We start from the raw sequence: 22,591 nt of genomic DNA, 5'->3' as shown, positions 1-22,591 counted from the left end.
GAGAACCTTCCTGATATCTATAAGTGAAATGGATTGCCCCAGGAGGCAAAGGAGATCCTCCCTTACCAGGGTAGCTCATTGTCCAGCTAATGGCTACATTAGAAGGCTTCAACTTTGAGAATCCATTAAATGGTGAGTCCCCCATTAGACTGTGAGCTCCTCAGAGGCAAAGATGCTGTTTCACCTTTCTTTGCATTCCCCAACACTTAGTACAGAGCCTGACACACAGTAGGTGATTACTAAATGCTTGTTGACTCTGTTTCATTAGTAATCAACACTCACTTCCTCCACTTCCTCACCACCGATCAACCCCAGCTCTGTCCTGAAACTTTCCACTCAAAGGTTGCTAGTGATCTCTTAATTGTTAAGCCCAACAGCATTTTTAAAAGTTCTCATCCTTTTGGATCTTTCTGCAGCATCTGACACTGCTGACCAACTCTTTCCTCTTCTTGGACTTCTATGTTACTTCTCCCTCCAGGTTCTCCTTCTGCCCATTTCAGTGACCCTTCTCAGACTCCTTCAGATGTTCATTATCCTCTTTCTATTTAACTTTGGCTAAACTCCCAGGCTTGGTTCTGGGGCTACTCCATTCTCTACACATTCTTCCTTGGTGATTTAGTCTACTATGGTTTCAATTATCACCTCTATGTAGCTATCTCTCAGATAGTAGAGGAAAGAAAGCCCTGGTGTGCTATGGTCCATGGGATCACAAAGAGTTGGACACAACTGAACAACAAAAAAAATAGCCTCTTAACTGATCTCCCTGCCTCCATTTACCCTTCCTCAAAAGCTGCCAGAATAATCTTCCTAAGATTTACTTTTGTGCTCCAGACTTTCCAGTGGCTCCCTGCTGACTAAAAGCTAAAATACAATGGATAGTAGTGGGGTGGGGCAGCATTAGCAATGAGAGAGAACAGGGATGTTCTAGAGCCATAGAGCTTGAGTTGCAGGAGAAGTCATCCAGTCCAACCCTTTCATTTTACAGACAAGGAAGGGGATGCCTGGAGAAGTTAAGGGATTTGTCCAAAGTTATACACATAGTTAAGGGCAGAACTGGAATTTGAACTCAGGTCCTGTGACTCCAAGTTTAGTGTTCTCTCCACTATACCACACTGCCCTCTCATTCTGCTGGCTGAAACTTTTCCTCACAGTCCCACCCCAGGTATCACCTCCTCCCTATTTCTACCCCATCCCCCAGCTAAAAATAAGCTCTTCAAATTTTCCTGAGCACTCTGTCCAGATTTTCCCTTTCAACATTCTACTTTATAATATACATATCTATCACACCCTTCTCTAGACTATAAACTCTTTGAGGGCAGGTATTGTATCTTATTTCACTTTTGTATCCCTAAAACATAGCACAGTACCTGGCATATGAATACACAAATTTAATCAATTAATTAATAGAAACATATAATATAATAAATCCGTAAACTGGATTGATATTAATAAATGATATAATTAATAAAAATGAATAAATGTGCTTAATAAATACTTGTTGAATTGAATGAAATTGACATATTCTGCTGCTAGGGAGGGAGACCTAGATGTTCTAGAATTTCCATTCATGATGTTGGGCTGGCAGGGACTCCAGAGCTAACTGACACACTTAGAGAAGGAAAGCATTTGCTGATTCCAAATGCTCTCTTTTTTTCCTCCTGGGCCCTCTCCTTTCTCTTTTATGGGGGCTTATGGTGCCCTAAATAACTGAGAAAATCTGTTTTCCTCACCACTGCTGTGTTCTCTCAAGAACTGGATTCTCCCCCCAGACTCTTCCCTCTTCTTATCTCTTTACTCTTCTCCTCCCTCAGTCAAAATACTGGCCACTATTAGGAATGCAATCCCAGGATGATTTAAATTTATAAGAAGAGTTATTCCCCATTTGATAAATGGACAAAGGATATAAGTAGGCTGTTTTCAGAGGAAATAGCCATATGAAAAAAATGTTTTAAATCACTAACAACTAAAAAAGAATGTGGCACCTAACCCCTATATCTTCCCCCAGGGTCTGTCCTTTCCCATTCCCCCTCTCACACACTCACGACTCCTTGTAGTAAACGATGAAACTGAGTAGGTCTCGAGCCTCTAGTGGTTCATAGCGCTCCCAGCGAAGGAGGATTCGATCTGATTCAGTCACATTGGAGACAAACCGGAGAGGTCGGGTCTTGCCTGCAGAAAATGGTAAGGGATGGTAATATCAGACTGGGTGCTTACCTTTCTACTCTTCAGCCTAGGTAATAAGGGGAGCAGCTCTGTGTGACAGAAAAAGTATAAAGCCCAAATCAGAAAACCAGGGTTTAAATCTTGGCTGTGATGCTTACTGACTGTGTGACCCTGTAAGTCATTCAACCTCTCTGATGACAGGTTCCTCATCTAAAAACGAGGTAATGTACAACCTTTTGGGGGGTATAACAGAATTGTGAGGCAAGTTTTCTGTAAGCTCAAAAATGCTATATAAATTATTATTAATGAAGGCTAACATTTATACAGTGTCTACTATGTTCCAGGCACTGTGCTAAATGTTTTAAAAAATGTTTTTATTTTATTTTTTTGCTGTTTTGGAGGGGCAATTGGGGTTAAATGACTTGCCCAAGGTCACACAGCTAGTAAGTGTTAAGTGTCTGAGGCTGGATTTGAACTGAGTTTCTCCTGACTCCAGAGCCGGTGCTCTATTCACTATGCCACCTAGCCTCACCAGACCTCTCCTTCTTAGAATAACATTTTGAAGGAAATGCTAAATTTCAATAAGAGGGTAGTGAAAATAATGATATAATTTTTTCCCATTGAAATTGGTGGACCCCCTGAAATCTATCCTTGATCTCTTGAGGGAGGGGGTTTGGATCCTAAGTTAAATCTCTTAGGTTCCTTACTGTTCTATATTTATTAGCCTGTGATCCTATGATAGAATGAAGAGAGTCCAAGATGGGAATGAATTTTTTCATGATGCCTCCCATATCTCCCAATCCTTCTCAATCCCTGTCCTCAACCCATCTCTTATCCCTAGCCCTCCCTTATTTCTAGTCCTCCCTATCTTCAGCTCTCAAACACTAGCCCTCACCTATGACCAATATCTGGTTCTACAAAGCCTTCCTGACTCTAACTGCCTCCCCATTTCAAGCTTTCATCCATTCCCAGGCTTGCCTTTAGGTCAACCCTTCCCACTGCCCATCTTCAACCTTGACCTGGCTACAGTAGAAAGAGCATTTGATCTGGAGACAGACAACATGTGTTTGATTCCAAGCTCCTTCACTTACTGCCTGCTTCCCTTCAAAACCTACACATCTTGAATGAATCACTTAACTTCTCTGAAGCCTCAGTTTTCTCCTTTGAAAGATGGGAAGACTACCCACATGTACAAAATTATTTATAGCAGCTCTTTCTGTGGTGGTCAAGAACTGGAAATTGAGGGGATGTCCATCAACTGGGAAATGACTGAACAAGTCGTGGTATGTGAATGTAATGGAATCCTACTGTGCTATAAGAAATGATGAACAAGTGGACTTCAGAAAAACCTAGAAAGACTTATATGAACTGATGCTGAGTGAAGTGAGCAGAACCAGGAGAATATTGTACACAGTAACAGTCAGTGTGCGATGACTGATTTTGATAGACTTAGCTCTTCTTAGCAATGCGAGGACCTAAAACATTTCTGAAGGACTCATGATGGAAAATGCTAGCCACATCCAGAAAAAGAACTATGGAGTCAGAACGTGGAGAGAAGCGGACTATTTTCTTTTTTTGTTTGTTTTGTTTTTTCTTTCTCGTGGTTTTCCTCCTTTGTTATAATTCTTCTATATAACATGACTAATGTGAAAATATGTTTAATAGGAATGTATATGTAAAGCCTATATCAAACTGCAGGCCTTCTTGGTGAGGGAGGGAAAATTTTAAAACGTATGGAGGTAAATGTTGAAAACTAAAAACAAATTAATTAAATTAAGAAAAAAGAAAAGTGGGAAGACTGGACCAGGACAAAGGTAAGATCCTTTTCGTCCTTAGTTCCTATGATCTACTGCAGGTCCAGCCCATCCTCAGTCCCAACTTTCTCCCCATACACCTGAACTTGCTTTCACCACCTAGGCTGTGCCCTGAATCCTGCCTCTCTAGAGACCTTCCGGAGGCTCCCATCCCACGTTTGCACCCCAGGGCATGTATCTCTCTCACAGGCCGCTCGGTCTCCATTGGTTCGAGGATTGATCTCAGCCTTGTTCTGTCGGCCCCGCGTTCCTGTCACCTCCTCCAGTTTGTAGATGTGTTCCAGACAGAGGCGTGGATTGAAGGCAAAATAGATCTTCCCCACAGGAATGGACAGCCCAGCCTCTGCCCACTCCCCCAGCTGCTGTAGGTTCTGATTGTCCAACACATAGAGTGTATAGTTCCTGGGGAGAGAGGCCCGGATTCTGGGGTGTGGAACCTGGGGTGTGGAGAGCCTAGAAGGCATAAGTGAGCACAGGAACCTGCTTTTGAGGGGGGCAGGGATACTAGAGGGAATGGAGGGGGAAGAGAGGCACACATGCCTGGGCCCCAGATTTTGTGGGCATCTTGGATTGGGGGAGGGATGAGGAGTTGTGACTGTGTTAAGGACCTGCCCTAGGGCACCAGCATCTGGGGGGAGGGGTGCAGCTTCTTCCCTGTGATGTCTGCTGTCCCTGCTCCTTCACTGGCTTTGGCCCCAACTGCCCTCAGGATGCTACCTCTCTGCTAGGGCCCATCTTCCCCTGTAATGCTTCTGGGGCATGGGCCAGATTCTCTCCCCATGTGGCTGCGCCCATGGCTGTTGGTGCTGTCACCCCGAACACAAGAAGTCGTTTGGGCTCTGAGCAGCCTCCAGATACATTGCTCTGGCTCCCTCCCAGGGCAGATGGGAGGCTTTGAGGAGGATGTGGGCATGGAGCTTGTGGTGGTCACACCAAGCATAGGCAGGATGCCCACCCACCCACCCACCACCTCTTACCCATCCACCATGGAGTCTCCACGGATAAGCTTGAGGTTCCTGAAGAATCCCAGGGAGATGAGGGCAAAGGAGTGTTTGATTTTGAGGAAGCCAGTGATGGTTTCTACCAGGCCCAGACTTCGCTGTAATTCTGTCTCTAAGTTATCTAATCAGAGAAGGGAGGGGGTCAGCTCAAGGCAGGGCAAGGGAGGGAAAACAGGCCTGACTTGGCTTAGCACAGTGCCTGGCAGAAAGTAGGGACTTAAATGTTTATTAACTGACTGAAGAGCTGAGAAATAGGGTAGGATCTTTGGGTTGGGTCAGTGGAAAGAATTGGTCCTCCAAGAGACTGGGACCTGACCCAACAGAGGAATCAAGCAATGAGTAAAGTCTAATCCACAGGAAGAGATCTCCTAAGGGGGCTCCAGAATGGGCCCTGCTCTGGTCCGTTGGAAAGGGGTAGGGTGACGGGAATAAGGGTCTACTAACAGCCTTGACGAAGGTTAAGGATCAGGCTACCCTTCAGATGGGTACAGCCTGTGAGCTCCTGGGCTGCCTGCAGGGAATCGATGGTCTTGGTGCCAACCTTACACTCCTTGGGGCACAGCCCCTCACACTTATGGCAGAAGATGCTACAGGAGGAAGGAGAGAGGAGGAGACTGTGAGTTCTTCAGGATTCAGTTATCAGGGTTAGCCCTTTCCCTCAGACCCTGGAGCAGGCTGGGGCTCCCATCTTTTCCAGACCCTGTAACCTAGAGACCTGTTACTGTTCTCACCCCGCCTTGGGTTCCATCCTTACTGACCTCAGCCCTCTCCTCTTTTGAGCTCGTCCTCACTGTCCTCATCCATCGGACACTTTGTCCTCACTGTCCTCCTTTCTTGGATGCCTCAACTCTTATCTGTATAGACCCTCTCCCCTGAATATTTGGGGGACACCCCCTAAATATACCTGGGATTCCAGGACTCACCTGCTATCATTGTGGGTGTACCCTGGAGGGCACTGGGCCAAACAGCTGCCTTGATGGATGACGAAGTCAGAGACCCGGCCAGGCAGGTCGGGTAGTGCCCTGAGGCTGGCACAGTAATCTGCCGTGACACAGCGCCAGGCCTCATACTGGTAGGTGCCTCTAGGACAGGAGGAATGGCAAGAGCCTCCAAAATGGAAGTGGCGACAAGCCACGCATGCCTTGGGGTCACCGGGCCAACTGCATCCTCCCAAACACTCAGGGTGGCAGCACTCCCCCTTCGAGGTGCAAGCCAGGCCCCTGGCACATGGGCACACTGCAGGGATGGGGGAGAACGAGCATCAGGGGCAGTGCCAGCCTCTCCCAGCAGGCACAGAGAGGCGCGAATACCACCAATACCTTGTCTCCCCTGTTTGCCTCCTTTCCCCAGTATCTGAGTTTTTACCCAGCTCATCTCCAGGGTAACTAAGAGGGAAGTGGATGGTACAGTTAATAGAGCAGTGGGCCTGGAGTCAGGATGACCTCAGTTCAAATTGCGTCTCAGATGTTTCTTGGCTGTATGACCCTGGGCAAGTCACTTAACAGCTTTCTTTCTCAGTTTCTTTGACTATATTGTGGTAATAATAATAACACCTATCTCCTAGGGTTGTTGCAAGAATAAAACAAGATAATATTTGTAAGCACTTAGCACAGTGCCTGGGCCTGGCACATAGTAGGTGCTATAGAAATGTCAGCTATCACCAATACCCTTCTCTCATCCCTCCGTAGCCTAGCCTTGCCATCCAGACGGAAGCCTTCCCTGCCTGACACCCAATTGTATGTAATATGTTTTGTAAACCTCAAAACGTGTAAGCTATTTTTAATTATAATTGTGCCTCAGCGTTGGGAGGGACCTCAGAAGTCCAATAATCGAATGTCTATTTAAACAGTATGCAGCATCCATGACCACCAGCCATCTAGCTTCCCCAGCCCCATTTATGCCTCCAGGCCTGATGTCATGCTGACTCACCTTCCCTTGTCTCTGTCTGTCTTTGCCTCTGTCCCTCTGTCCTGGGTTGGCTCTCAAACTAAGGGCTCCCTGAGGGCCGGAAGAGTGTCTCCTTCTGCCTAGGCCTTTTTTCCCTGTGCTCAGGGGCAACTCAGGACAGAACAGTGACCTTGCTTTATCAGTTCTGTGTCTCCCTACCCTCCTGCCTGGGACGAATGCCCAGATTTATGCCAGGCATGATGCCAATGTGGGAGCTAGCCATTCTCTTGTAAGAAGCTTTGATCAGGAGGCATAGTGGGTGCATTAAGGACCTCCAGAGCCTATTACAACCACACCCCTGCTGGAGAATCAGTCACTCATTGTCCCTTCCTCAAGCTCTGGGGAGAAGGGGTAAGACTTATGGGGGTAAGGCAGGTAGAGGGTAATAGGTACGTTTAGAGCTGGGGCATCAGGAGCCTGGGTTCCCTGGCAAGAGTTAGAGACTAGGTAAGAGAGGGGGCCAGGAGTAGGGGCAGGATGTGTTGACACCATATACTTTGAGAACTAGGAATCCTGTTTATAGAAAACACTGCAGTGGTGGGGAGACCTGGGGGATCAAGATACAGCAGGGATCTGGTTACCCCAGATGCTAGGTGGGGAGAGGGGGATGGGGGAGGAGAGCAGCCTTTGAGACCCCCATTCTCTTTATTGGTTTTTTTGGAGGGAGGGAGGCAAGGCAATTGGGGTTAAGCAACTTGCCCAAGGTCACACAGATAGTAAGTGTCAAGTGTCTGAGGCCAGATTTGAACTCCAAGACCTCCTGACTCCAGGGCTGGTGCTCTATTCGCTGTGCCACTTAGCTGCCCCAAGAGACCCCCATTCTCTAGACTTGTGTCCTGGTTTATGAAAGGCACAACCACTTGGGCAAATTTTCAAGCTGAGGGTCTCAAGGCTCTCCTCATTCCCTTCTTTCCCCTTTTGCCTCACAAACACCGTGCATCTGTCCATCTTCCCTTTTCTTTATTTAACTCTTTCTTCTCCTTTCTCGATCTCCTCCCAGCCTCCCCCTGCTCTTATTTCTTCTTTTAGGATATTCCCATCTCTCCTCCTTGTCCTCTCCCATCTTCTTTAATCTTTCATGTTTTTTTTCTCTCCTTATCTCCTTTTGAACTTGCCCCCAAGCTTTGTGATCTTGGACAAGATGCGTCCTCATGGAAGGAACACTGAATTTGGAGTCAAAGGACCCAGCTCAAAAATGGACTCTGTCACTTGTTACCCATTTGGCCCTGGGCCAGTCACTTTATTGTCCTGAGTTTCTTTGTCTCTAAAATGAGAGGGTTAGATTAGGTGATCTCTGAGGTCCTGTATCCCTTGAGGTCATTGCTATCCACTAATTTTTCAATGGCATCCAGATTTCCCTGACTCCATTTGGGGTTTTCTTGGTAAAGATATTAGAGAAGTTTGCCACTGTCTTTTCCAGCTCATTTTACAGATGAGGAAACTGAGGCAAACAGGGTGAAGTGACTTGCCTAGGGTCACACAGCTAATAAGTGTCTGAGGCCAAATTTGAGCTCAGGATTTCCTGACTCCAGGCCTGGCACTCTATTCCGTGGGCCACCTAGCTGCCCACCTACCTGTCCTTTCAGGAAAGTAAGCCATATCTGTCTTAACCTCGCTCTGTAAATCTGTTGAGCCTTTCCTTATCTCCCACCTGTCAGTAATGACTGCCCTCCTCAGGTTTCATATATCCTGAATTTTGTTTGCCCTTCTATACCAGTGTTAGCACAGTGCTGGGCATAGAGTAGGTGCTTAATAAATGTTGATTGATTGACGTGATCATGCAATATTTTTACGGTAGCAATTCAGAGGGTAGCATGTGGACCTCAAATCAAATCCTGAATCAGATACTCATGAGTATCCTGAGTAAATCATTTAACTTTCCTCTGCCTTAATTTCCCCATCTGTAAAATGTGGATAATAATAGCACGTACTCCCAGAGTTGCTGAGAGAATCAAATGACATGATAGTTGTTATAGTGACTTTGCAAACCTTAAAACATCATATAAATTGTAGTTATTATTATAATGATAATAATAATTATTACTGTCTTATCCTCTTGGGCTATGAGTCCCACAAGGGGAGGCACCATGGTATATCTAAACTTTGTGTCTCTACCTGGGACACACAGGAAGCATGTAAGCATTTGTTGTCTCATATAGTCATATAAATGATAACGGGCTGGAGTCAGAGGACCCGGGTTCAATTCAGTTCTGCTTCCTACTACCTGCGTGATTTTGGGGAAGCTCTGTTTAGCATATAAAGGCCTTTACACACTGGCCCCGTGGACCACTCCACCCTCATACATTACTCCCTTTCCTTCTTGCTTTGGTCCTGCCAAATTAGCTTTCTTGCTATTTCTCACACAGAAACACTTGATTCCCCATCTACTTGCCTTTGCACAGGCTGTTCCCTCCTCATCTTGAGCCCCTGCACATACCCTGCCTTTCTCACTCCCAGATTCCCAGAATCCCAGAGTAGACAATGCCCTCTGAGATCATCTACACACTCCACAATGCCCTCTGTCCTCATCTCCTTCTCTTAGAGTCTCTTGTTTCCTTGTATTTCTTTTTATTTTGTATTTACTTATATATGTATATGCTGTGTATCCCTGCTGCGCCCTATAGAATCTCCCTGAGGGCAGGGGCTGTTTCACTTTTATCTATAAATCCCTAGTATCTAGAGAAGTGCTTGACCCACAGTAAGTGTTGTTGATGAATTGTGTGGATAAATCACTCTCATCTATGAAACAACAGGCTATGATTTCTTCCTGTTCTAAATATCTCCTGTGATCACTTTCTGTCCACATGTACCTACCTCTCTGGCAGTGCCCAGAGGTCCAGCAGCGGTAGTCCGTGCGCCCATTGACAGTGGTTCTAATACAGGGTTCCTCGGTGCCCAGCATTCCAGGGCACACATCAGCACATTCCTCTCCTAATTTGTTGCCCACAATGTGGTTGGCATCAGTTGTTGGCTGCAGCAGGCTCCAGTCAACTGTGGATAGATGGCACAGCTCCTGGTTCTTTTCCACACGCACAGCCCCTCGAAGGATGGCACCCAAGCCTGGAAGCCCCACATCTCTCAAGTGGGGCATCTCAAAGATGACCAGGGCGTAGCTAAAGAAGAGGCGGGTGCCTCGAATGACCGCAAGGTTGGGGAAGAGGTCTCGAAGACTCTCCAACCCATAGACACGGAAGAGGAGCAGGTAGTCGGTGACCTGGGTGAGGCGGGGGAAGCTGAGGCCCTGGAAATCCTCCCCAGTTGCTGTGAATATAAGCAGGATTTGTAGGTAGCCTTCTACCACGGTACAGTTTTCCAGTCGCCGGAGTTCTGACACCTCTGTGCGGATATCCAGACTGGGACAGACTGAGAAGTAGAGGAGAAGGAGACACAGAAGGGAGGTCAGGGACACTTAGATCCCAAGCATATCCCACCTTGTAACCCCAATCCTTCCCACGAGAACTTAAAACCCACACACCTGAGCCCCTGCACATACCCTGCTTTTCTCACTCCTAGATTCCCAGAATCTTAGAGTAGGCAATGACCTCTGAGATCAAGTCTAAACCGCACACTCTCCAATATGCTGGACAAGTAGCCAGATAGTTTCAGTTTGAAGACCTCAGTGATCTGGAGCCCACTACATTCCTCTGTGGGCAGCCCATTTCAACTTTGGACAGCACCAGTTGTTAGAAAGTGTTTCCTTAAATGGAGCCCAAATCACATTCTGATCTTTCTGCCCATCTCTGCCCTCTGGGACCATGGAAAGCAAATCTAATCTCTCTTTCACATGAATGCTTGAAACCAATTCTCATGTCTCCCCTACTCTTATCCAATCTAAATATCTCCAGTTTCTTCAATTGATCTTTGTCAATATTCTCTGACCATCTTGTTCACCCTCCTCTGCATGAAGTTCATCTTGTCAATGTCCTTCTTAAAATGCTCTTAAGAGTGGAACCTAATATCCCAGATGTAATCTGACCATGGCAGAGTACATAGGGATGACCATCTCCTAGACACAACACTTCCTTTAATGTAGTCTGTGATTTTTGTTTTCATTCATTTGTTTCATTTGAGTCCAACTCTTCATGATCCCATTTGGGGTTTTCTTGACAGAGATACTGGATGGTTTTTCATTTCCTTCTCCAGCTCATTTTACAGATGAGGAAACTGAGGCAAAGAGGTTTAAGTGACTTGTCCAGGGTCACACAGCTAGAAAGTGTCCGAGGCCAGATTTGAACTCAGGGAGATGAATCTTCCTGACTCTAGGCCGAGCACTCTATCCACTGAGCCACCTAGATGCCCCATAACCTGCAATAGTGTTAGATATTTTGGCCCCCATGACCCGCTGTGGATCCATATTGACTTTGTCATCCACTAAACCTACCACAAACTATTCGTATCTTATATTTATGCAGCTGGTTTTTTGAATCCAAGTATATTACATTTATCATGATTAAATTTCATCTAATGGGGCCCCTAAGCTTAGGGCCTTTGAACACTAGCTCTTCCTACTTCCAATCATTCCAAAGAAACAGACTTGGGACAACTAGACATCAGAGTATGGTGCTGCTCATTCCATCCAACAAATGTGTTGAATGTCTGCTATGTGATCAGTGCTGCTTAAGTCCTGTCAAGTCGAGGGAGAATCAGTATAAGGCACACTTATTGCCTTCCCAAGTTTGTAGTTTGGGTTCCTAGAGAGCTAGGTCCAGAGGAGCCAGTCACCTAGGGCAAATCACATTAAATGGGTAGTATTTTTTTGTAAAAGCATATATTTTTAATGTTAGAAAACCTTTCCTTTCATGATTATCATATTTTATATGATAAATCAATGTGTATGTGTTCCAGAAAGGGCTCTAACTCTGTAGGGGACAGTAACCCCACCCCTCAGGGGGCAAATTTTCAGTTTTTGTCCTTGATCAGGAAATGCTTTATCCCAACTCTGATCCCCAGCCTCCTCCATACCTGGACATCTGGGTCCCCTGACTCCCTTCTTGGGGGGATTTGGACCTAGATGAACATGGGGGTGTGTGTTCCACCCTCCTCGCCACTGTTTCTAGAGATTTGATAGCATGCGTGTATGTGTGTGTGTGTGTGTGTGTGTAGGTAAGCATAGGAGCTTAGATATCTTGATAACTCCTTTAATCTTCCCTCTCCCAACTTATGTCTTCCCATTATTTTTTCTTTGCTTATTTGATTTCCATTATCTTCCCTACACCTCTCATATTTTACTCTTCTCCTTTCCTGCAAATTCTGTCTTCTGTACCTCCCCATCGCTAACATTCCCCCGCCCCCCACTGCCCCATTTCTAAACATGTATACACAGAAAAGGGTAAATTTGCCTTTGTGTGTGTATGTGTGTGTGTAGGAGGGAGAGAAACAAGTGACCTATGATATTTGCAGCCAGCTCCCTTCACCCCCACCCCCCACCATTTCCATCACCTGTCCTTGGACCAATCAGATTTGAGAAAGGGGCAGGGGGCCTTCTTCAGGATCCCCTCATCTCACTTCCCATCATGCTCCTAGGCTCTTCAGAGCTCCCCTAATGAGAACACTTTGGAAAAACAAATCCCAAAGCCTTCTCTGATTACCCCCCACTTCAGGTTCTTCCTGATCCCCTCCCCCCACTTCTCTCTCTTCCTCTCTGGTCTGTCCTGCTCCCTCCCTGGCTAACACTGAGAACCAGACACCTGGGTCCCCTGATCAAACACCCGCTCCCTCCCTCAGAGGCTCCCTGTCCCTCCCATGGACGTGCTTCTGTCTGGACAACCACACTCCCGTCTGGCATCTGCTGGGGCCTGGAGATGGCTCTGTGCTCTATCTCCCCCTTTTCCATTCTCACCATCCCTGCCCAAGGCTGTTTAATCATGAAGGGGGAATAATGACCTGGCGGCAAAGATATTTTTAAGCCCCAAGTATCTCCCAGAGAACCTTTCCAGTTCTCACTCCAGTCCCCTTCATTTCTGTCCTATGGCAGAGACCCTGCCCCCACCCTCAGTAACCCACAGCCTGTCAGATGAAGAAACCCAGTCCCTGCTCTTGAAGAGGCCCCAGTCTGATGGTAGATATGGGACATACAACCAGGACATGGACAGAGAAACATTGAACAGGAAGGGAGACAAAGGCAGACAAACCAACCAATTTGAGTTGTAGATGCCAGGATAGGGACAGATAGTGGAGAAGTGGGGAGTCAGCAGTCAATCACAGAAGGCTTCCCAGAGGAGGGGGTCTTGGGAAAACCCACACTTCTCACTGACCCTTCCTTTTGATTTTATCCCATACCATCTCTTCATTCCTCTTCAGCTCCTATATCCCCCATTTCCCTCCCCCCAACCTGAAGGTTGTTTACAGTCAACATGATCAGCCTCCTTCACCCCCCGCACCCCACCATGCCAAACATAGGAACTTTCTAGTCTAAGACAAGGGGTGGAGGTGGGGAGAGGGATCTGGAGAGAGTGGGGACAAACTGACTCAGCCTGGGAAGAAACATCTGCTCTCTTTCCCAGGTTAGTAGCCCCTAAGGAGCCATTTAATTTATCACCTCAACCATCCTGCTTAGCCTCTATCCTTCATCCCTCTTCTGGTAGTGGCTTGTCAAGGGGAGGATGCAGGACTTTTCCTTCCCTTCTGCCCTCAGCCTTCTCTCATATGTGGTCATAGCATTTATAACTAGAAGGGAACCCTAGAGATCTCCAAAGTTTCATGGAGACCAAGCCACAGACTCAGGGTTCAAACCCCAGACCTCTCTCTCTCCAGACCCAGTGCTCCATTCTACAATGATGCTGAGACAGTTACATTGGGTAGACCTGGGCTGGCAATCAGAAGCCCCAGTTCTAGTCCAAGCTCTAGGCACTGATTCCATGTGTGACCTTAAACAAGCCAACTCCCCTCTTTGGGATTCAGTGTCCTAGGAGTTCCTTCTATCTCTGAGACTCTATGAAGTCCCATGTCCAGATGGGGAAACAGTTTGCCCTATTTCTTTGAACATCTTGAGCTACCAGAAGGCCACAGCTGGGGCTGGATGAGTCATTATGTGACAAATTCTGGGATCAACTCCCCGTTTCTGGACTAAGGTTGATGAGTGGTCCCAAGAGAGGCTGGGAGGTAGGGGAGGTAACAGTTCCTCTAGTACCAAGCCTGGGGAGAGCCCATCATGACCTTGGACTGCCTCCCTATGTCTGAGGGAGGAGACAGACTAGAGAGGAGACAATTGAGGGGATGTAGGCTAGATCTTCAAGATGTCCTTCAAACTGGATTGAAGCACAGGGGAGAGAATGGAGGGGTGGTGTGGAAGCAGGGAATGTCTTGGGCACCTCTCCACTCTCACTGCATCATAATGGAAAGAGCATGGGGTATGGAGTCTGGATATCAGGGTTCAAATCCTCCCTCTGACATTTATGTGATCACAAGCAAGGCCCTTGATGCCTGAGTTTCCACATGTGTAAAATGGAGATGATATTAAATGCAAACCTACTTCACAAAGTTGTTGGGAGGAAATTGTTATAGAAATGAGTCACCCTTATCATGCTCCTGTTCTTGGACACAGCTGTCTGCCTTTATTGTCCTGTCCCCGTCCCCCCACTTCCCTCCCATTGCCTTTCCGCTTAGCCACTTGTCTCTCTTGATCTTGGCTTGTTATCTTTCTCTTTCTTGTGTCTCAGTCCTGCCTCTTCTTTGATCTTTCCTTAGCTCCCCCCTCCGTGGATTTAGACCTAGAATGGCCCTTACAGGACTTCTAGTCAGTCAATGAACATTTCTGAGAGCCTACTATGTGCCCCCTAGGCAGCGAGGTGAGTAGAGTGCTGTGAGTAGGGTAGAGTGCTGACCTAGAATAAAGAATAACTGAGTTCAAATCCAGCCTCAGATGTTAACTGGAACAAGTCGCTTAACCGCTATCTGCCTCAGTTTCCTCTTCTGTACAATGGAGATAGTAATAGCACCTATTCCCCATGGTTGTTGTGAAGATCAAATGAGGTAACATTTGTATAGTGTTTTGCAGACCTCAAAGTACCATAATACGTGTTAACCACCATGCTGAGCGCTAGGCATACAAAGAAATGCAATAAACATTCCCTCCTCTCAAGAAGCTCATAGTCGGCTATGAGAGGGGAGACAACATGCAAACAACTATGTACAAATGAGATGCGCAGCATAAATTGGAGCTGTATCAATAGATGAGGAAACTCGGGGTCACAACAGTTAACACTCACCCACCATCACACAAGTAACACGTACCAAAGCTTGGGTTTAAACCAAGTGCTCTTTCCTCTACATGATCCATATCAGAGACAAGGAATTTCTAAGCCCTCTGTCCTCCATTCTCACCCTGGCTCTGGGATCATGGATATTCCATCTAGAATGAAGATCATCTTCTGGCTCCTGCTGACAATTACTCCAGAGAGGAAGCCACAAGCCCCCTTCAAAGAGCTGGCCACTCTCCTTTCGAGGAATTCAAGCTAAGCCCTTTTAACTGCTCTCAGAGACAACAGCAACAAGGCCAAGTTCAAGAGAAGAACCCATGTGTCCTGTCTCCCAGCTCTGGGAGAAGGTGATGAGGACTCACCCTCTGGAGTATCCAGGCCAAATCCCAAAGGGAGGAAGTTCATCAGCAGGCAAGATCCCCAGAGCCAAGAGCTGGGTGCTGTCATTGTCTTGGCCCTGAGCCCACACCCAGCCCCAGCTCCGTGTTATCCAGCCTGGTAGGGGTAGAGGTTGGGGGCAGGACATGCAAAGGGTTGCCTGAGAGTAGCCTGAGAGACAGAGTCACTGAGTGACTCAAAACATGGAGACAGAAAGACACAAGGAGAAAAACAGTATCAGAAACTAAGAAAATAATAAAGGTATAGAGATGAGGGAAAACCCCAAAATTCAGGGACTGAGAAGTGACAAGGATGGAATTAGAGAAGACTGTGTGTGTGAGAGACAGACAGAGACAGAGAGACAGAGAGAGAGAGAGAGACAGGGACAGAGACAGAGACACACAGAAAGCACAGATTAGGGCTCAATTGAGAAGGAATGGGGCTGGGGAGCACTGGGGAAGCACGACCTCGGTGGTGATGGAGCAGGGCTTATGTCTCAATCAGTCTGGAGTTGTCTCTCTCTCTGTGGAATCTCTAGGGGCCAGAGGCAAAGAAGCTGGGCAGGCAGAGAACTGGAAACCCCCTGCCGGCCTCCAGTTGTGGTCCTAAAGCCCATTGGTCTGAGGGCAATGGGGTAGTGGGGGGAGGTACACTGCCCCCTCTTGCTTCACCTCCCCATCATCCCTCTCTTTCCAGTGAAGTCAAAATATTTAGCCTGACAACTGAGGGAGGAGGGTGCGACTCTGCATGGGGAACATGTCTGTTGGGAAAATAAGGCCAAAGGGCAGAGGTGAGGGGGTGCAAGATTTGGACTGGAGGCCAAGAGAAAATATCCCAACCCCAAACGCAACCAGAAGACACTTTCTGACAGCGGCATCAAGGAAATCCTAAGCTCATCTAATAACAACTCATCTCCTTAGGTGGGGCTGGAGGGTTTGACTCGGTAAGAAAGGAGGAAAGTCAGGAAGAGACAGGCTGGGGAGACACTGATGAAGAGAGGCAGAGATGTGGTCTTTGGGACACTGGGAGCGGGCAGAGGGAAGAGCGGCCACGCAAGAAGACTTTGGGAAGTCAATGGGGGACGTCAGAGGGCGCGATGCACCTCGGTGCCCTCTCCCTCCCCCCCCGTCCCAACCCCAGCTTCCTTAGAAAAGCCTGCTTCTCCGAAGCTACCTTGGGATGATCAACGGTGCTAAGAAGGGTAGCGCCCCACGCCCTCGCTCCCAGTTCTTGGGAGTGCATGGATAGCGGCAGACACTAGGGAGGGAACCCAGGCGGGCTTTCCAGGGCTGCCAGCTGGGGTGCAGAGACAGAGCCGGTGTTTCTGGAGGAGGGATACTAGAGGCTGCTGGGCGTAAGCAGAGCCTGGCTTGGCCCGCAGCCCCGGCCCTTCGAGGGGCCAAGAGAAGACCTATTAATTTCTCCGCGTGGAAATCGATGCGCCTCTGTACTGGCCGGCGATTGATCCCCTTCCCTCCCCTTCCCTGCTTGCCTCGTAATGTTAGGCCGTTTCCTTCCTAGCGAGAACCTGGGGCTGGCATCCTCCTCCCTGCCCCTCAACCACTCCCCACATCCTGCAAGGGACCCCTTTCCCCGCCCCAAACACAAGCACAACATAGTAGATGTAGTGGCAAGACCCTCAGCTTTGGGCATCAGAGGACTTGGGTTCGAGTTCTTCACCTGCCATGTCCTAACTGCATAACCTTGAGCAAATCTCTCTTCTCAGTGTTCTCATCTGTAAAATAGTCTCTACCTCTCAGAGTTGTAGGAAAAGCGTTTTTTAAAACACTAAAATGCTCCGTTTGAACTAGGACTCTAGGATACCCCAGCTCCTGGCACAGGCCTGGCACATAGTGGGGCTTAATGATTCTTGACTTGACACTGTATAGCTTGTGTTGAGATACATGCATTCTTTTTTTTTTTAATAAATGCTTTCTGACCGACTGACATAATAAAAATACATGGAAGGGCAACTTCCAAGTCGGGAAAACCTGGATTCAAGGCTCACCTCCTTCCTATACTACTGGCTGTGTGACCCTGGCCAAGTCATTTAACTTCTGAGAACTTCCAGGTTATTCGTCTAAAACTATATACATAGCAGAGGGGGTGCTGATCTGCAACTGCAGAGGGAGTTTCTCATCCGGGAGTTCTTAACAGATGAAATCACAGGATCAAGTTCATAGGCTTACCCTAGCCTAAAAGCAGAAACACACGCGCCTCTGGCGCCACCCCGTGGCCACTCTAAGGAGAGCAAGGTGGACGCCCTTCCCCGATGTAGGCGCAGCTCAAATCTGACATTGGCTGACCGTTTTGGGGAGACCTCTTCCCTACCTCTGCCTCTTCCTCTTTGGTCTCTCCTCCCTCGTTTTCCTACGTTCTCACTTCAATTCCCCTTGCTTCCAGTTCTCTCTTTTCCTTTCTGAAAAAGATCTTCGAGATCATCACTAAGGGATGAAGTCCACGACCCCTCCCCACCAAATCCCTTAGGGAATTGGAGGCAGAGGATGCCTAGCATGATGACAGGGGCACTGGGTTCCGATCTTTTTCCAGCCCTGGGATCCCTATTGAGGTGCAATAATGCAGCTGTGTCTTGGGTGGGGAAGCAACCAGCTAGCTTCCCAGCCTGGCCTTGTTAACCAAAAAGAGCTAAGTCCACAGAAACTTATTTACATGTCCCAGGAATACACAGGTGGAGAGACCCCTGGAGGAATAATAGCCCCTAGAGGGGAGGACATAAGGGGAAAGGGCAAGAGCCGGGGAGGGGGGGGACCTAGAGGAAGAGAGCATAGAGAGGAGGGGAGGGGGTAAAGGGAAACTGGGGGAGAAAGCAGAAGCTGCTGGGTATATTGTGGGAGGAGGAGGGGTGTATACTGAGAGAGAGGGGTGGGGTCTAGGGGCACTGAGGGGTGGGGAGGGAATAAGGGGTGCTGAGGGAGGAGGCAAGACCAAGAGAGAAGGGTTAGGGGAGAGAAGGGGACTAAAGAATACTATGGGAAAGGTAGGGGGCTGAGGGGTCACTGGGAGGGATGATGGGAAAGAGGAGGGGGCTGGGGGCATTGAAGGAGAGGTGCAGGAGCCTGAGGGACTCTGGTGAAGGGGGCAGGGGGCACAAGAGAATGGACAGGAGTGGGGGATGGACAGAAAGAGAAGGGAGAGGGCTGAGGAGTACTCATGGAGAGGAACAGAGGCTGAGGGATATTGGGGGAGAGGGGCAGAGCCAGCTCCTCCCCTTTAAGACGGCTGTCCCTTTAAAGCAGCCCCGTCCACATGTTGGGGGTGGGTGGGGGGAGGTTGGGCTGGGAGCAGCTGGGTGAGTGCAGTCAGGCTGGCCGAGGCAGTGAGGGGGAGATGCTCAGAGCCGGGAGGAGCGGGCAGCTTGGCAGGCAGGGCTGCCCCTGGGCCCTGCTAGCCTGGCTGCTTCTGGTGCCTTCGGGCATTGCCCACTGCCCCCATGCCTGCTGCCCCTTTGGCCCCTCAGGGCTGCTCTGCACGAAGCCAGGAGCTCTCACCAGCTTTGGCTTCCTGACAAGCTTGGAGAACCTGACAAGCTTGGAGAACCTGACGGAGCTGTGAGTGCCCACTGGGCATTAGGGATGGGCATTGGAGAGCTAAAGCTGGGCAGGGAGGCTGGGGGGAGGCATGGACTTGGAGCTTCCCTGGCAGGGTGGTGTGACCAGCAGGTGGTCCCTGATACAGAATGGGAAGAGAGGTTGGGATTTCTGCCCCCTGTAACCCCGGAATCTGGGTGCTGCGCCTTCAAGCCTTGTGGGCACTCCTGTGGGCAAAGACTAGTGGGGTACCTTGCCGAAGGTAACTTCTTTTTTCTCCTGCACCTTGGGGCTTCCGTCTGGTAGTAAGGGTTAGAGTGGGAAGCAATGAGATTTTCCAACAGCAGAATTTTTGAATTAAACTCATGCCTAGAAACAGTATCCCACCCCCACCCCCAACTCTGGAGGCTTACCAGGAGCTCAAGACTCCCAAACCAGGCATAGACAGTATGCAGTAAGGAGCAGAGGATGCTCTAAGAGTTGATACACCAGCCCCTGCCCCTTTTCCTTGGGGTCCTCTCAGCCTCTGTCCCTCTCCCCAAGATCCTCTCCTCTCCCTCAGCCTCTTTCTCATCTGGTATTTCTGTCTTGTCCTATTTCCCTTTAGCCCCCTGCCTTTCTCTCCTGGTGTCCCTCCAACCCACTTCTCTCCTGGGACTCCCTCCAGCTCTCTGTCCTCCTCTCTCAGTGCTCCTCTCAGTCCCCTGCCCTTTTCTCCTGCTGTCCCCATACCTTCCTCCCCCTTCCTTAGTGTCCTTTTAGCCCCCTCCGCTAGTGACTCCCTGACCCCTCCCCAGCTCCCCTGCTTTTCTGCTTTGAGCAGCTCCAGTTAATGCCAGCTTGTATGTGGCCCTTTTCTTCCATAGTGACACTGCCCACAAAAGACTGGGAAAAGCTTGTTGTTTTGGTAAGACAGAGTTCACATGTCTCAGTGCTTGGGGGAAAGAAGGTAGAAGGGAATGTATCAGGTCTCCACCCCACCTAGCTTCCAATCTGAAGGGCCCTTGTCCCCACCCCCTTTTCAGGAATGACTTGCGGTCTCCTGGCTTCTCCTGACCATGATGAAGTAAAGGTGCTTACAGTGGAAAAAGAATGTTCTAACCCTCTCCTTGGTATTTCTTCTCTCTCTCTCTCCCTCTCTCTGTCTCTTCTCCCTCTCTGTCTCTCTATCTCTCTGTCTCCCTCCTTCCCTCTCCTCTGTCTTTTCTCTGTCTGTCTCTATCTCTCTGTCTCTCTCCCTCCTTCTCTCTCTGTCTCTGTCTCTCCTCTGTCTCTGTCTTTTTTTCTCTCTGTCCCTCCTTCCCTTTCTCTCTCTGTCTCTCTCTCCTTCCTTCCCCCCCCATTACCTCCCTCCACTCAGGACCTAGATTCATTAGCCTGGAGGGGGAACCAGGCAGCTGACAGAAAGTAAGAGTAAGGCCCAGAGTGAGCCCTCTAAGGAAATCTATGGAGAAGGAAGGAAGGAGGAGTCCTTGAGGTGTCTGCAAAAGCAGCAAATATACGCAGTAGTAACTGACTGGAAATACCCCATTTTCCTTTAACAGCTGCTGGAGGCTGGGTGGGGGGCATACTTGTCTATCCCATAGTACATAAGATACATAGTTTGAAAATGTCCTGGCATGATTGACTGGAAGGTACTTGAGTATTTTATAGTGACTACATTTTTTAATATTTTATTTTATAGTCAGGGAGGAAATTCTCTAGAATATGGAAGGGTTTGCTGAGAATGTCCTCTAGTATTGTATGGCACTGTGAGTACATGGAAAGTACCCTAACGTGCTAGAAGATGCCCAGATATTCTGTAGCAACTGTGTGAAAATCACTCAGATACCTGAAAGGATAAGCAAGGCAGCACAATTGCAGTAATTAGCTGGAATATTTTTTTTTCTCTCCAGTATTTTTCAGTAACCCTCCACAAGAGTGAAGGAATGGAGGAGAGAAAAGGAAATGGGATCTTCTACCTAGCCTCTTCTTCAGCATTGTATTTGCTGTCTTACATCTCCAGCCAAGGGTGGGGGAGAGAGGGAAGGAAGGCACTGCACCCAGGACTCACACAATTATAGAAACTAGAATGTTAAGATCCAGAAGGGCCCTTAAAGACAATCCAGTCAAATGCCCCCATTCTACAAATCAGAAAACTGAGGCCCAGAGAAAGGAAACAAGTTGATTAAGGTCACACAGTAGTAGAGTGCAGGACTTGAACCCAACCCTGACTTAGACCTTCATAAGGGGAATCTCAGGCTGCTAGGTCCTCATTACTTTAGCTAAGGAACTCAGACTCCCAGGTGAAGGTTCTCTACCCAGCCCCTGCAGTCTGGTGATTTCTAATCATCTTGTCCATATAGGGATGGAAAAGGGGTATCTGCTTTAGGGGTGATGTGGAGACTGGAGTTTGATGAGAAATCCTCCTCCCTCAGAAAAGCCAGAGGTACTGGGTGGCAGAACTCCTGGGTCTCCCTGGCAGAGCTAATTATGAGTTGATATTGTTGGGAATAGGCAAATACAATACAAGTAAAAGTGAACTAGGGGCCTCCTAGCTCCTGCTGCCTGGCAACCCCATTCTGCCTGCTTCCCTTAGCCTCTGTTTCTGGGCCCCCACTTTCCTCTGAATGCTGGGCAGGGGCTCGTGAGATAGGATAGGGATCGAGGTGTCTGGGCATCTGGCCAAGGGCAAGCGAGAAATGCATCGAGATGGGGGGGGGGCTGGGGGACAGGGACAGGGATTAGGGACACTGATAGAGTGGGGCCTTGAGAGAGAGGGTGGGGCAAGGGCTTGGGGAATGTAGTGTGAGGGGTGGAATGGGAGAATCCTGGGAAAGAAAGGGAGATATGGGAGTGAAGATATGGAGAAGAGAGACTAGAGAAATATTAGGGGGAGATGAGACTAGGGAAACATGGAGGGGAAGGGGGAGGCAGCTAGAGAGCTCTTGGGGGAGAGGAGACAATTCTGGGCTCTTCAATCTCCTATACCCTTCCTCCTTTGAGGGAAGAAAGGGTGGAGAATGTTGTCGAGGGTGAGGAAGGATTCTGAGAATAACCACCCCCAGGCCTCAGGGTAGAGTGACTCAGGGGCTTATGATGAGATTAGGATTTCTCTGGAATTGACCAACATGCTTTGCCACAATGAATTCCAAGGACCCTCTCTGGGGTGGGGTAGGATGAAGAGGAATTTAGGTAGGTAGACACCTGGAATCCAGCTTCCTTTGACCAGGTCTCTTTGTCTTCCTCTATTTGCTTCTATCCTCAATTTCCCGGTCGACTGTTGCCTTTTTCTGTGTTTTCTTTTCTCTTTTTTTGTCTCTCCCTACACCCTCTGAGGCAGGGTTCTATGGAGGGGCAGAGGGAAGGGACAATCTTGGGGCACTAGGTAGCAGGCTTCCCCTCTTCCCCTATATTCCCACTGATTTATCCAAGGACTTGTCCCGGGAGTAGAGGTTGCACCCTGAGGGGGCTCCGGAGAATAAGCATGGTTCAATGGAAAAATCAATGGTCCTGGAGTCTCATCTCTGACACTAGCTATTTGATGAAGAGCCTGGGCAAAT

The 22,591-nt window shown here is 48.4% G+C and overlaps 2 protein-coding genes across 2 annotated transcripts in view; one reads left to right on the top strand and one right to left on the bottom strand.

The window, feature by feature from the left end:
* The window catches only part of INSRR (insulin receptor related receptor), a 32,993-nt gene extending 16,833 nt beyond the window's left edge, over window positions 1-16,160 (bottom strand). Inside the window, exons 1-7 of the mRNA XM_069107573.1 lie at window positions 15,486-16,160; window positions 9,740-10,288; window positions 5,902-6,214; window positions 5,423-5,565; window positions 4,955-5,099; window positions 4,165-4,379; window positions 2,043-2,169 (exon numbers count right to left, since the gene is read on the bottom strand). Of these exons, the coding sequence (XP_068963674.1) occupies window positions 2,043-2,169; window positions 4,165-4,379; window positions 4,955-5,099; window positions 5,423-5,565; window positions 5,902-6,214; window positions 9,740-10,288; window positions 15,486-15,570 (1,577 nt within the window). The 5' untranslated portion in view covers window positions 15,571-16,160. The remainder of the gene's footprint in view (window positions 1-2,042; window positions 2,170-4,164; window positions 4,380-4,954; window positions 5,100-5,422; window positions 5,566-5,901; window positions 6,215-9,739; window positions 10,289-15,485) is intronic.
* A 2,678-nt stretch (window positions 16,161-18,838) lies between these two features.
* NTRK1 (neurotrophic receptor tyrosine kinase 1) overlaps window positions 18,839-22,591 on the top strand; it is a 35,332-nt gene continuing 31,579 nt past the window's right edge. Inside the window, exon 1 of the mRNA XM_069107556.1 lies at window positions 18,839-19,070. Coding sequence (XP_068963657.1) covers window positions 18,850-19,070 — 221 coding nt within the window. The 5' untranslated portion in view covers window positions 18,839-18,849. The remainder of the gene's footprint in view (window positions 19,071-22,591) is intronic.

Source organism: Petaurus breviceps, unplaced genomic scaffold (genome assembly GCF_028583685.1).
Source record: "Petaurus breviceps papuanus isolate PSGF00001 unplaced genomic scaffold, PetGlider_PUasm1.0 90165, whole genome shotgun sequence".
In the NCBI taxonomy this organism is placed as follows: Eukaryota; Metazoa; Chordata; class Mammalia; order Diprotodontia; family Petauridae; genus Petaurus; species Petaurus breviceps.
The sequence above is the reverse complement of the archived record's forward strand: the minus strand, read 5'-3'. Positions and strand labels throughout refer to the sequence as shown.